The sequence below is a fragment of the Leucopleurus acutus genome (genome assembly GCF_964270905.1).
Source record: "Leucopleurus acutus genome assembly, chromosome: 2".
Taxonomy (NCBI): domain Eukaryota; kingdom Metazoa; phylum Chordata; class Mammalia; order Artiodactyla; family Delphinidae; genus Leucopleurus; species Leucopleurus acutus.
The window spans coordinates 111551000-111566144 of NC_139143.1; the positions used below are offsets into that span (position 1 = coordinate 111551000).

At 34.2% G+C, this 15145-nt stretch overlaps 1 protein-coding gene across 1 annotated transcript in view; it reads right to left on the bottom strand.

Annotated features, from left to right (window-relative positions):
• CCDC18 (coiled-coil domain containing 18) overlaps positions 1 to 15145 on the bottom strand; it is a 119652-nt gene that overhangs the window by 102812 nt on the left and 1695 nt on the right. The window contains exons 3-7 of the mRNA XM_082861385.1: positions 13729 to 13865; positions 12683 to 12857; positions 10304 to 10465; positions 6083 to 6189; positions 4681 to 4809 (exon numbers count right to left, since the gene is read on the bottom strand). Coding sequence (XP_082717511.1) covers positions 4681 to 4809; positions 6083 to 6189; positions 10304 to 10465; positions 12683 to 12857; positions 13729 to 13862 — 707 coding nt within the window. The 5' untranslated portion in view covers positions 13863 to 13865. The remainder of the gene's footprint in view (positions 1 to 4680; positions 4810 to 6082; positions 6190 to 10303; positions 10466 to 12682; positions 12858 to 13728; positions 13866 to 15145) is intronic.

Genomic DNA, 15145 nt, shown 5'->3' on the forward strand with positions numbered 1-15145 from the left:
GGGGAGATATGGGAATATATGTATATATATGACTGATTCATTTTGTTGTGAAGCTGAAACTAACATACCATTGTAAAGCAATTATACTCCAATAAAAAGGTTAAAAAAAAAAAAACTTACACTTAACATGTTTCTAATTGCTTTGCAACTATTTTCATTCTGATAATTTATATAAATAATGTGTAACTTAATAAGAACTATCAAATGCCATATTACAAATTAAAAAGAGGGCAAAGAAATAACTAAAAAAAAAAAAAAAAGAACTATAGTTGCTTTTTCACTGATGCATACATTTCAGAATATGAATGAATATATTTATTAATTCTGTTGTTGATGAACACTTAGCAATTATTAATAAAGCTACTTTGAGCATCCTTGTACATGTCTTTTGATAGATACAGGTCTTCATTTCTGTTGGAGTAGATGCTGGATCATAGGGTGACTTACATTTAGGTTTAGTAGATACTGACAAATAGTTTTCCAAAGTGGTTCTACCAATTTATACTCCTACTATAAATATATTTGAATTCCAGTTGCTCTACAAATTCAAAACTTGATATTGTGAGTCTTTTTCATTTTAGCCACCATGTGCCATAGTGGGACTGTTCCTTTCGTCATCATCATTTTGATTATTTTATTTTTTTGTGGGGAAATTTCTAATGATTGATTCAATACCTTTAATGGCTAAACAACTATTAAGGTTTTCAATTTATTTAAAACATTCATTTATTTACTTATTTATTTGGCTGCACCGGGTCTTAGTTGTGGCACGTGGGATCTTTGTTGTCACATGTGGAATCTTTACTTGCAGCATGTGGGGGTCTTTAGTTGTGTCATGTGGGATCTTTAGTTGGGGCATGCAAACTCTTAGTTGCGGCATGTGGTATCTAGTTCCCTGACCAGGGATCAAACCGGATGCCCTGCACTGGGAGCGCAGAGTCTTAGCCACTGGACCACCAGGGAAATCCCCAAGGTTTTCAATTTATGCTTAAGTTAGTTTTGTTAAACTTAACTTTGTTGGGAAATCATTTATTTAGTCTAAGTTTTCAAATGTATTATCTTAAAACGGTTCATAGTACTTAGTCTTATTTCTTAAATCATAGCTAAATCTGTAACTTAGGAGTTCCTTTTCAATTCCAATATTGGTTTTTATGCCTTTTCTCTTAGATTAATCTTGTCTGATGCCCATTACCTTGGTCACTGTGAAAAGAACCAGATTTAGGTTTGGGGGATTCTCTATTGCTTCTTTGTTTTCTATTTCACCCTTATCTTTATTATTTAATCACTTCTGTATTTCTTTTGGCCCTCTCACTGTTGTGGCCTCTCCCGTTGCGGAGCACAGGCTCCAGACGCGCAGGCTCAGAGGCCATGGATCACGGGCCTAGCCACACCGTGGCATGGGGGATCTTCCCAGACTGGGGCACAAACCCGCATCCCCTGCATTGGCAGGCGGACTCTCAACCACTGCGCCACCAGGGAAGCCCCTATTTTTCTTTTGATCAAGCTCTTTATGTCCTTTTCCTGACTACATAAATTGAATGTTTTAGCTCATTCACATACTAATTTTATTATTTTTTAAAATAAATTTATTTATTTTTATTTATTTATCTTTGGCTGTGTTGGGTCTCTGTCGCTGTGTGCAGGTTTTCTCTAGTTGCGGCGAGTGGGCTTCTCATTGTGGTGGCTTCTCTTGCTGCAGAGCACAGGCTCTAGGTGTGCGAGCTTCAGCAGTTGTGGCACGTGGGCTCGGTAGTTGTGGCTTGCGGGCTCTAGAGTGCAGGCTCAGTAGTTGTGGCACACAGGCTTAGCTGCTCTGTGGTATGTGGGATCTTCCCGGACCAGGGCTTGAACCCAGGTCCCCTGCATTGGCAGGCGGATTCTTAACCACTGTGTCACCAGGGAAGTCCCTCACATACTAATTTTAATACACGCACAGGAGACTAAAAATTTTCTTCTGAGAATATCTTTGGCTGCAGCACACAAGCTGCAATATTTTTTATATCACTCAGTTCTAAGTCTTCTAATTTTCATAATTTCTTCAACGGTCCATGAATAGCAAGAAGGTTGATTTTAAATTTTCAAACATACATGATTTGGGGGTGGGGGGGCGGGGTTGTTATATATAACTTAATTATACTGTGGTCTGAGAAGGTGATATGTATGACACAAATATTTTTATCTTTGTTAAAATTCATGCTTTCTGGCAGAGTGAGGTAACAAATTATAAATGTTCTACGAGTGCCTGAAAGAATGTGAATTCTCAAATTGTTGGCTACAGGCTTCCATACATACATCCATTAGATCAAGATTATTAATCACTCAACTCTTCAGCTTCTTACTTTTTTGTTGCTTAATCTCACAATTCTAGTAAATGTGTAAAAGTGTTCCCTGTATGGTTACAGATTTGTTCATTGAAATTTTGTTTTAAGTATTTTGGGACTAAATTATTAAATAGAAGTTTAGAATCTTTATAGCTTCCTGCTTAAGTGTTACCTAAACATTATATATATGAGTTCTTTTTAACTCTAGTAATGCTTGTTGCACTTAGAACTATTCTGTGTGATATTAATATAGCTATACCTACTTTGTTTTGGTGACTATTTGCCTGAAACATTTCTTTTCATCCCTTTGAGTTCATCTTTTCTGTATCCTTACGTGGTTCTTTTTTTCTTTTTTTTTTTTTACAACATTGTGTTTAATTTCTGCTGTACAGCAAAGTGACTCAGTTATTCATATATAGTTTTCATATTCTTTATCATTATGGTTTATTACAGAATATTGAATATAGTTCCCTGTCCTATAGGTAGGACTGTGTTGTTTATCCTGTGTCCTTATGTTTTAAGTATGTCTCTTATAAACAGCATAAAGCTCAACAACCTCCGCCTTTATACTGGCTTTTTAATCCATTATGATTAATCATCACCCAAAGAAAAGTCTTTGCAAAGGTTTTGATCTTTCATTTTCAGAATGCCTATCTTCATTCTAGTTCCTCAAAAAGCTCCAAGAGTCTTCATGTCACATCTTTACCTAAAAATCTCAATTGCCTATTTATCCTCTCCAGGTTAAAACACAAATCTTTTGGCATAAAACACAAAGCCATTTAGTCTGGACCAAGCCTGTCTTTTTCCTCAAATCCTACTACACCTGTCCATTTATAAGTACACAAAACTCCTAGTGTTCTTCAGAAATGATGTTCTTTTTTTGTTGTTGTTTTGTTTTTTTTTGTTTTGCGGTACGCGGGCCTCTCACTGTTGTGGCCTCTCCCGTTGCGGAGCACAGGCTCCAGACGCACAGGCTCAGCGGCCATGGCTCACGGGCCCATCCACTCCGCGGCATGTGGGATCTTTCCGGACCAGGGCACGAACGCGTGTCCCCTGCAGCGGCAGGTGGACTCCCAACCACTGTGCCACCAGGGAAGCCCAGAAATGATGTTCTTTTATACTTCTATGACTTTGCACACGCTGTCCAGAACGTGTCCATCCCTACTTATTCACCTTATGACAGCGTAGTCAATACCCTACCCTAAAAATCATCTCTTGTATAAGTTCTACAGAGAGAACTAGTCACTCTTTCTCTGTACGTTTTTTTAGCTACATTGTAAGGCTTGTCTTCATGTATTATTATCTTATTATTTTAAATTATCATGTATAAAAAGCTCACCTGAGTAAGTAAAGCCTGAATTTCAGAATATTTAATCACACAGTTTACATTTATAATAGCTACATTTGTTAGTGTTTATTATTTACAAAGCACCTTACATTTCTTTTTTCATTTATTCCTCACATCAAGACAATATCATCTTGACTTAATAGATGAACAAACTGAGGTTCAAGAAGGTTAAATAGTTTTCCCAAGGTAACGAAGTCACTTAGAGGTAAAAACTGGCTGTTTGACTCCAAAACCTAAACATTTCCACTAAGTAATATTGCCTACCAAATATATATTGTAAGCTGAACTATACTAACCAAATACTGCTGAGAAAATGTTCTTCCAAACTCATTTTAATGAAAAAATGACATAGATGGGTTTTGAGCAGTTTTTAGAAGTTTAAATGCACACACAAATATTTATCTATGTATGACAACTTTTCAAAAAACACTTTCTTCATAACATTTATATAATAGAAGAAATTTTTAAAACATATTTTTGTTGCCAGAGAAGATAAAAATGCAAATTATGATTTTACCCTGTGTAAAAGCTGCTATAATTACATTATTATACTGTAAAATCTCCTTAAACTAAAAAATTTTTCATCTTTATTAGTTTAAAAGTTAACATTCAAAGTTAATGGTGATATGGTCAAAGCTAACTAGAAAACTTTATCTTAAGATATGGTTTATACAAAATAGATATTTTTGCATTACTTATGTATTCCTAAAGGAAGAATAACCACACTTTCTCATGAATTTAATTTCAGAAATAAGTAAGTATCATTTCATTGATAATCATTATCGGGCTTTAAGGAATTAATCCCAATTCAAAATGCCAATACCATAAAGTCCACATGTGAAATTTTTAATCAAAAATTTTAAAAAGTTAACGGACAAAAAAGAACATTAAATTTTCTACTGCCAAATTTCTGAAATTTTTTCACTTCAAAAACTAAGTAGAATTTTAAACAGGTACTATATTCTTTGTTTCTCCCCTACAAAAACAATTATTTGCTTTAAAAACACATACCTCTTTCCTTGTTTACTTTGTTCAAATAAGTCTACCTTCAGCTTTATACATGCCTCTTGGGACTTCTGCAAACTCTGTTCCTTTTCAGTCACCATTTTCTGACTCTGCTGTAATTTATCTTCTGCCTCTCTATAAAATAAAGATACTTTTAAAGGCTGTTGAAGAGATTGTTTCAGGTAAGCAAGAAATAGTTCAACATCAGGAATTCTATTAGTTTAAATCACTGAGTTAAGAGAAACAAATATTTAACAAGAGAAAGACAAAAGGCATATTCATCACTTGTGAACTATTAGTTTTCATAAGGAATAAAAGGATACTTCTATCAGATGATAAATATATCTGAAATAAAAGATTATATCCTATTTAATGATCAGATACTAGAAGTATTAGATATATTTCAGAAACTAGATAAGTATGACTGTTATCACCACTATATCCAGTGATTTTTCTGACAGTTGCAAAAAGCTAAAATGAAAATGTAGTAAGTATAAATTTTGGAAAAGAAAGACAAAATTCTTTTTTTTTGCTGATAATATCATTAGCTACCTGGAAAACCCCAGGAGAATCAAAACAAAATTAGAATTAATTAAAGGTATGACAAATAGTCCAATTACAAAATTATAGTATTATACAAAAAGCAGTAGCCTTCCTATATACTATCAATGAACAGAACAAGAACAAATTCACAACAATATATAAAATATATATAAAATATATATATATAAAATAAATAAAATATATCACAACAATATATAAAATACCTAGGAATAAACTTAACATGTATTACAAAGAAAATTATGAAATTCTGATGATCATGAGAGATGACTTTAGTGTGCATCAGAATCATCTGCAGGACTTGTTAAAACACAGATTGCTGGGTCCCACCTCCCAGAGTTTGTGACTCCATAAGTCTGAGACAGGAACTGAGATCTGCATTTCTTACAAGTTCCCAGATGATGCTCATACTGCTGGTCCCAGAACTACTCTTTTGAGAATCACTAAAATGGAGCAATATGCTATTTAGTATGCATATATTTCTCATTTTATTCATAGCAGAAGAGGAAGATAAATTATAAAGTACCTGATTCCTTGTATTTTATTTCTTGAACTCCCATCGAAGTACTGAGTACATATTACTATGTAGGGCAACAAGCAAACTAATTCATATTAATGAAAACACATAAATAAGCATCTCAGCTTAGATTTAGTCTTTTTTAGCCCCTATATACTGCATGTATCCTGCAGCCAAGAGGAGTTATGATGGACTGAAAACAGAATCAACAAGTTCTAACTAAGACAGTCTATACACCAATATGGATTTATTGGGGTGGGGGACAAATTTTAACAAGATACGTCAAAAAGTAAAAGTAGAAAATAAATATTTTAAAGCTGTAAGTTTTACCTCAAAACTTTATCTTGGGCTGAAACTTCTGCTTCCAAATTTATAATCTGTTCTTCTAAGATTGGTACAATGGCTGCCTGTTGTTGAGCAGATTCAAGCATAGAAACCTAAAACAAATAACTTTTAGAGCACTTTCTTCACAAAATAAATTAATCGACTTTGTCCTTAGTTTCTTTTACCATCTGACAGGGGTTCAGTAGAACTCCCCAGTCATTGTTCATTGTTTGTGAAGCTCATCTTATCTATCAATTTATATGGGCATGTCATCATCACAAGCCAGTCTCAGCATGTAAGCTCCTGCCATTACCCTCAACTTAACATCCCAAGATAACTGGTTAGTTATTTGGCGAAAAAAAGAGAACCTCTACAGACTAATTTAAAGATAAATTTATCTAAAAAGATAAATTTCACATACATTAGAAAATTAAATTTCAAAATCACATAAAAATACTTACTGAACCTTGTTGTTATTTAAAACCTAATTTTAGAATACATGCTTACTAGAGAAAACCTAGAAAATACAGAAAAGCATAGTAATCCTACAACTTGGAATATGAAGAGTGTAGGATGGTAGAAATCCACAACCTAAATGGTATCTGGAAAAGAATACCAGTAAGAGAACTAATTATCCCCCCGAAAAGGAAGCATGAGATAATTGTACAGGGCAGGGATGAGGTCCAGGATAGAAAACTTGGGATATAGTTCTAACTCTGTTGATGAGTCCCTCCTTTTCCTACTCTCAGAACACCAAGAGTCACATGATGGCCTACCAAGAAGAGATAGAAAGTTATTATTATTATCTGGAGAATTGAACAGGAAAGGTTTGAGACTCTTGAGACATTACATGGAATGATGAGCAGGGATGAGGAAGAGTTAAAAACAAAGAGATTAATAAGGAAAAGTCAGCTTCTAGCTTCCTACCCCACCTCATTTGGGACTACCCCACAGGTAAGAAATCAAAGGATTCTTTGCTGGAGAAACTCAAGAGCTCCAAAGAAAAAGACCTCACATATGGATGTTGGATGGGGGAAGGGAGATATCTCTCTACAAAAGAGCCATCTTCTCAACCATCACCAACAAATGAAGCCCAATGGACAACAAACTTCACCTTTGCACAGAGAGCTTCCAAAGAGCATTTAAGTGCCTTCTCTTAAATACAAATAGCCAAAACACCAATATCTGAAAGCTTCTATCACAAAAGTCAGAGGTCAAAACAAAAGAAAAAAGCAACTGGCAGCAGCCAGGCAAACATATACACACACACAAACACACAGAATCATTAAATCTTCAGAGAGCTATGAGAAGATACTGCATCAGGATGTTATTAAATACAAAACAATCAGAGAAAATGAAAAAGCTCCAGAAAATGAAAAATTATGAAAGCCAAAAATAAAAGATTCAATAGGATGACAATGTTGAGGAAATCACAGAAAAAGTATCACAGGAAGACAAAGAGATGGAAAATACCAGGAAAAAACTTGAAAGATTTAGAGTACCAATCCAGGTTAGGAAAGATAGAAGAAAGAAAACAGAGTGAAGAAAATTATCAAAGATTACATAAGAAAAAATTCAGGGACCAAAGGACACAAGATTTCAGCCTAAAAGGGTCTTCATGTACCCAGCACAATAAATAACAGAGGTCTATTCCTAAAAACATAAGTGGAAAAACAAATGAAAAAATATATTACCCACTAGGAAAAGTAATTCACAATGGTATCAGATGCTTTAGAGACAAACTGGAGGATAGAAGACAAGAAAGCAATGTCCTAAACATTCTGAGGTAAAATAATTTTCAACCTAGTATTCAATCAAGTGTGGGGGAGAACTTAAGAAATTTCAGACAGACAAGGAAGCTACCAGAAACATGCTCCAACTAAAGAAAGAGCAAACCAAGAAAAATGACATGGGATCAAGGAAACAATAGACCCAACCTAGAAAAACATCAAAGAGAAGTCCCAGGAGAGCAGCTGGGCAGCAGGTCTGAAGGGCAATAAGCTCAGAGAGAACAAGATGACAGTCTCCAGATGTGTAACTACTGTACAGACACTGCTAAAAGGTGAATTATGAATATGTTGATCAGTACAATGGGGAATTTCAGCAAAAGGTTTCCAACAGTAGCACATATGCAAAATCAAAGCTAAGACCTGCCCTGGAAAAGGCAGCCTCCCTAAAAAATATTTCATCAGGCAATTTAGAAAAAGCTGAGATGGGAAGTAAAACACAAATATCTCTTACTGCCTAGAATAAACACTGGTGTATTTACATGCTCAAAGAAAGGAACAAAATGCTAATAGTTCAGTAATTATTAGCAAAACTCTTTTAATATCTCTTAGACTTTAAATAATTAAGCCTCTATGACTTTAAAAAGAATCTACAGTTGATTAAAAAATTAAAATACAATTAATAAACAGAAAAGGTAAACAGACACAACAAAAGAAATCTAAATGACACACTGAAAAGGTAAACTTCACAAGAAATCAAGAAAAACAAAATAATTTTCCCTCAAAGATATTTAAAAATATAGATATGTTTAAAAAAATAATAATACAGAATGTAGACAGAGTGCAATAAATGCCTGAAAAAATTATTTCCCTGTGATTTGACCATTCTGGAAATCTAACCTAGAAATAATCCCAAACAACAAAAAAGTTTTATGTTCACTGAAGCATTTTTTCTCCTTAGGCTCAATAGTACTTTGTTTTGTTTGAAAAGTACAAAATAAAGACCTCCCATAACTCTACTACTTAAAACAATACATTGAAAAAGTAAATAGTGAAAGTTTCACTATGACCCTCCAACCGTTTCCAAAGTTATCAACAATATTGTGGAGCAGTCCTTCTGTCCTTATATTGATATATGTCATATGCATATCTATATACATACACACACATAGACATGTGCTCATTTTATAAAAAACAAAACAGATTATTGTGTGTGTGCATGTATGTGTATGTGTTTTGCTCTGTAATGTTTTTCTACCACTAAATATTTTAGGTGAGTTTTTGAGTGTTGACTGTGCAGACACCATTCTAAGTGCCGCTACATATATCATTTAAACCTTACAAACTTCTATAAAAGTCAAACAACTTTGCATTTACCTTAAAAAAAAAAGCTTAGTAGCAATCCATTATATGGATATATCATAATTTACTTTACCATGTCTCTGTTATTGGACATTTTGGTTTCTTCTAATTTTTTGTATACCAATCATATAGAAAAATATAGGAAACCACATAAACAGGGGAGCTATTAATTAAATTATGGTATACTCACATAAGGAAACATAATACTACCATAAAAAATGATTGTTGGGGACTTCCTTGGTGGTCTAGTGGTAAAGAATCCGCCTTCCAACACAGGGGACACAGGTTCGATCCCTGGTTGGGGAACTAAGATCCCACATGCCGCAGGGCAACTAAGCCCGTGCACCACAACTATTGAGCTTGTGCGCCTCAACAAGAGAGCCCGTATGCCACAAACTACAGAGCCCATGCACCCTGGAGCCCCACGTGCTATAACCAGAGAGAAGCCCAAGCACCACAACTAGACAGAAACCCAAGCAGACCATGTACCGTAACAAAAAGATCCCACATGCCTCAACAAAGATCCCGTGTGCCACAAAGACCTGATGCAGCCAAAAAAAAATAAGGAAAATAAATAAATAAATAAAATAAATATTAAAAAAAAGAAGTCATATTAAAAATGATTGTTGGAAAAGCTACGTAAATGCATCCAAAACTGCTTAGACTATGTAAGAAGTATAATACAATTCCAGGAAAAAAAAACTATTCAAACATGTAATATTTAACTATGTAATAAACCAATAAAAGCAGTTTCTAGATGGTGGAAACTGGGTTATCTTTCTCCCTTTTCTTTTCTCTATTTTTGAAGTTTTCAGCAATGAGAATGTATTATTTTAAGAAGAAAGATAAGTAAGCTATATATTTCCTTTGTACACAAAGTAAAACCACACAAATTGATAATCTTAAGATTTTAAGAAGTTCTGAATTATCTAAATGCATAGGCTATACAAGTTCCCCTAAATAATTTTCAGATATTAAATTCACATAAAATTGATTCTATAACATGTTGATACTATATCATAATAAAAATTATTATACATAACACATTAAGGCAATACAAGGAATATTTTCCAATTATAAATCTTAAGATGATTACAATTATTTTCTGTTGGCATAGTCACCACTTCAAGAAACATACTTTTGCTCTTGACTGTGTCAATTCAAAGTGGACAGACTCTATTTTAGTCATTAAAGAATGATTCTGTGAGACCAAACAAGCATTCTGTTGCCTAAGATTATTAAGTTTCTCTCGAAGACTTTTGATTTCCTGATCCACAGGGGTAGAAGATGAAAAAGACATCTGAAAAATGAAAAAGAACAATTTATTTTGAATTATTTCATTAAGCATTACATGTAATTAATGGAAATAATGAACAATTATCAATAAAATGACTAAGTAGCTCAGAAAAATGGGTTAAGATATTCAGTCAGTGTTGGTGAGGATATGAGACAATCAGCACTCTCTCCTCCACTGCTGGTGAACATGTACATAAATAAGTTCAGCCTGGAAAACAGTGGTATACTTTGGAAAAGTTCTTGGTATTATCCAGTAAAGCTGAACATGCTAAGACTCAACAATACTACTCCTGGGTATAAATCTGATAGAAACTTTTACACTTTTGCACCTGAAGATTAAAGACATAAAAATGATAAGAAATGAAATGCCCACAAACAACAAAATGGATAAATTATTATTTAACCATTTGTATATTTCTATTATACTCTTTTGAATATATATTTTACAATAAATTATTTTAATTTTCATGGGAGTTGAGGTTTTCAAAACATTTAATTTTATTTTTTTGAATAATATATTTATGCAATTCAGAGTCAGAATTATATATTTTTAAAAAGTACATACAGAAGTATCATTCCCATCTTTAGTAGATAGGTAACCATTTTTACAAGTTTCTTGTTTATAAATTTTTATATAACATCAATCAGCAAAAAATAGGAAACTCCTTATATAGGAGAGTCATTAATTAAGTTAGGATCTTAAACCTAGTCTTCTAGTGTTTCCATACGCATATACAAGCAATACAAATTACCCACCCCGCCCCCAATAGCTCCTAATACAAAACCAGAAGAGTATGTATGTTGTTCTGCACCTTGCATTTTTCACTTGAACAACATATCCTGGCAATCCCTCCACAATCAATTCACTGAGAAACTCCTATTCTTTTTTTTTTTTAACCCCCTTAGCTGCAGTTTCTGTTGCATGCTTATTCAACCAACTAGACAAATGAGATACTTCTAGTCTTCTGTTATGACAAACAATGCCTTGTTTTGTACTTATACAGGTACTTTTCCAGAAATGGGATTTCCAAGTTAAGGGTAAACGCATTTGTGGTTTTGGTAAATATTACCAAATGCCTCTCCACTGAGGTTGTATCACTTTGCATTTCTACCAGCAATGTATGAGAATGCCTATTTCCCCCTAATATCACCAACAAAATAGTGTCAAATATCTGGATGTTTAATATTCTGGTAGTGAATTTCTCTTATTGTGACTGAGATTGAACATCTTTTTATTTGTTCTAATTTCCTTTTCCATTCATGTCTTTTGCCCATATTTCCATTGGGTTGATGATTTTTCCTTATTTCTAGGAGCTTTTTAAATATCAAAGAGATTAGCCCTTTATCTTTAATAAGCATTACCAATATTTTTCCCCCTCTGATTTGTCATGTAACCTGTGATTCTGCTTAGGGTAAAACACAATGATTTCAATGTTTTTATATATAATAAAAACAATCAGCAATTTGAATTAGGGTAGAGATCAAATTTCCCAAAATTACATAATCTTTGTAGACATGGAATTTGAATTCATTTTCTAAAATGTAGGCTCAGATAGCTTCATCAAGCAGCTTCCTTACAAAAAGAAAATCTCTCAACTGCTGGCTTTCTGAGGTGGGAAGAGGAAATTTTTATCAAGAAAGAGTACGATGTACATATGCAACCATATGTATATATGCATGCTGTCAATGGGGTAATAAAAAATAGGAGGAAGAGAGTGGAAAAAGAGATAAAAGGGTTGAGTAAGGAAGAGGAGTATACATAGGGAGATAGATAATATGGCCAAATAAAAAAGAGGGAGAGTGAGTTAAAGACCAGGAAAGATGTCTAAAATCATCCACAAAATTTAGAGATAATGAATGGAGCACCTGATCCAGGCTAAACAGTAAGTACACTTTAACCACTTAATAAGCCATGATTACCTATTACGTACATGGTACAGTACTAAAATCAAGGGGGTTACAATTTACTTGAGAAAACAAGATTAACTGCAAAAAGGTAATAAATATAGAAGTTTTAAAATAGAGTAATACACCAAAATAACTGCTCTCTTGTTAGGACAGAACAAGAACCATTATATTTAAATTCAAAGAGTCTGGAGTACTAAAAACTATGGAAAACATGAATAAGGTATTTGAAGAAAGAATTCAAAGAAAAAGCATTTTAAGTAGACAGGTCTAAAACTAAAACTACTTTTAAGTAGGCAGGTCTAAAAATAATAACCTTATCTCTTGGCTTTTTTTGAAAATCAGTACCACTATTGGGCATTTTACAAACTTTTTTATAAGGTGAGTAATTCAAAAGTCCAAGCTGGCTAGGCTGAGAAAGATCTTCCAGAACGAGCCTTTCAGACCTTGAGAGATTAGAGGCATAACCAGAATTTTCACGTGGGCTAACACTAGAAAAAAAAGAAAAAATACATTTTAGTTCTTAGGTACTTTAAGTATTCACTCTAAATTTCTATACATTAAATAAGAAAACAGAAAGAAAAGCACCTGAAATGTTGCTGAAAATCAGATTCCAGAAATGAACTTAAGGCATTTCAACTAAATTTTTAAATAAACCATAATTAGTTTTAAACTAGCAATCTATGTTTCTGGAGCCTCTATGCTAGGATTACTTAAGATTCAAAAAACAGCCATAATAATAAAAGATTAATTAAGCCTACACATATATTTTATACTCTGAGTCCTAATATATTCTTTAAATTTTATTTATTTATTTTTATTTTTGGCTGCGCTGGGTCTTCGTTGCTGCGCACGGGCTTTCTCTAGTTGTGGTGAGCGGGGGCTACTCTTCGTTGCGGTGCACGGGCTTCTCATTGTGGTGGCTTCTCTTGTTGCGGAGCACAGGCTCTAGGCGTGCAGGCTTCAGTAGTTGTGGCACGCAGGCTCAGTAGTTGTGGCTCGTTGGCTCTAGAGCACAGGCTCAAAATTTGTGGTGCATGGGCTTAGTTAGTCCACGGCATGTGGGATCTTCCCGGACCAGGGCCTGAACCCGTGTCTCCTGCATTGGCAGGCGAAGTCTTAACCACTGTGCCACCAGGGACTGAGTCCTAATATATTAAAGGTCTTAATATGTAAGTGCTTCTCTAATAGTTCTTTTTCCTAAACTGAAAGTTATACTCAAATTATTTTTTTTTAATTATAGAACATTATTCTCTACTCTGGACACATCAGAAACACATCATATAATAATGATATTCACACATTTTACATTCATAAATTAAAGTCCTACTCAGAATTGTACATGTAATTTTACTCACTCACCTAGATAACTCTTCCCCTAAACTCCGCAAACTCCATTCTGTTATCTTCAGTTCACGTCTTAAGGAAGCAACATTTGCCAGCAAACTTTCTTCTTCATTGTCTTTATTATAGTAGTCTGAGGAACTAGACTCCATTTCCTAAAAAAAGAAATGAATTTCTTATACCTTGCCTGAAAGAATCTGTGGTGTCAGTCAAAATACTCTCACACTAAGTAAATTTTAACTCATTATTTTTCTATTTCAAATGTTGTGAAATCTTTCATGGTTAATTTAAAACAAAGCAAAATGAAACAAAACACCCAGCAACAATGAATTTCTCAGCGTGTTAAGCTATAATGGAAAGTTCAACAGAATTTCAGTGAATCAATTTTTCATTATAGCCAGGGACTAGTTATTAAAGTTCCCCTTTTCTAAGCATCTTTAATCTTCTAACAATTGTGTAGACTAAGTGTTTTTATTCCATGTTAAAGATGAAGAAACTAAGAATGAGACAAATAACTTGCTCAAGGTCACACAAACTGTAAATGGTGGAACCAATATTTGAACCTAGGTCATCAGGATCCAAAGATCTTTCAATTATGTCTCACTGTAGTTTTCTTATTTATTATAGATTTTCAATATGAAGTGTTCAAACTTACATAATCATGTTACAGCTGTGAACATCTGACAAAACTGGTATCATTACAGTCATTCATATTTTCTTTTTTTTTCTATTTTTTTTTTTTTGGCTGCGTTGGGTCTTTGTTGCTGCATGGGCTTTCTCTAGTTGCAAGCGGGGGCTACCCTTCATTGCGGTGCACAGGCTTCTCATTGCAGTGGCTTCTCTTGTTGCAGAGCATGGGCTCTAGGGCGCACGGGCTTTAGTAGTTGTGGCACATGGGCTCAGTAGTTGTGGCTCACGGGCTCAGTAGTTGTGGCACACAGGCTCAGTAGCTGTGGCACACGGGCTTAGCTGCTCCATGGCATGTGGGATCTTCCCGGACCAGGGCTTGAACCCGTGTCCCCTGCATTGGCAGGCAGATTCTTAACCACTGCGCCACCAGGGAAGGCCTCATATTTTCTTAAAGGTAATTTATTATCAAAAGAAAGCTTATCCCCATCTCCCATTCGCCATGGTTAGAAAATTTAAAACCACACACTCACATTCACATCACAACCACAGAGATCAAAATGACATTTAGCAGGTTAACTCACAGAAATATATGAAGAAAAGCTTTTGTTTCTTCAACTGATCGGTATCTCAAGGGTTGTGAAATTCTCTACTAAGTAGCTTTGCACATAAAAAATCATGATAAAGTACCGCCTTTTACTGTTAATTAATATACATAATTATCATGAATTAATAATACAATTAAGATGAAGGCTTTATAATCTCTACTACTCCTATACATCTTCTTGCATAATCTTAAAATTACATT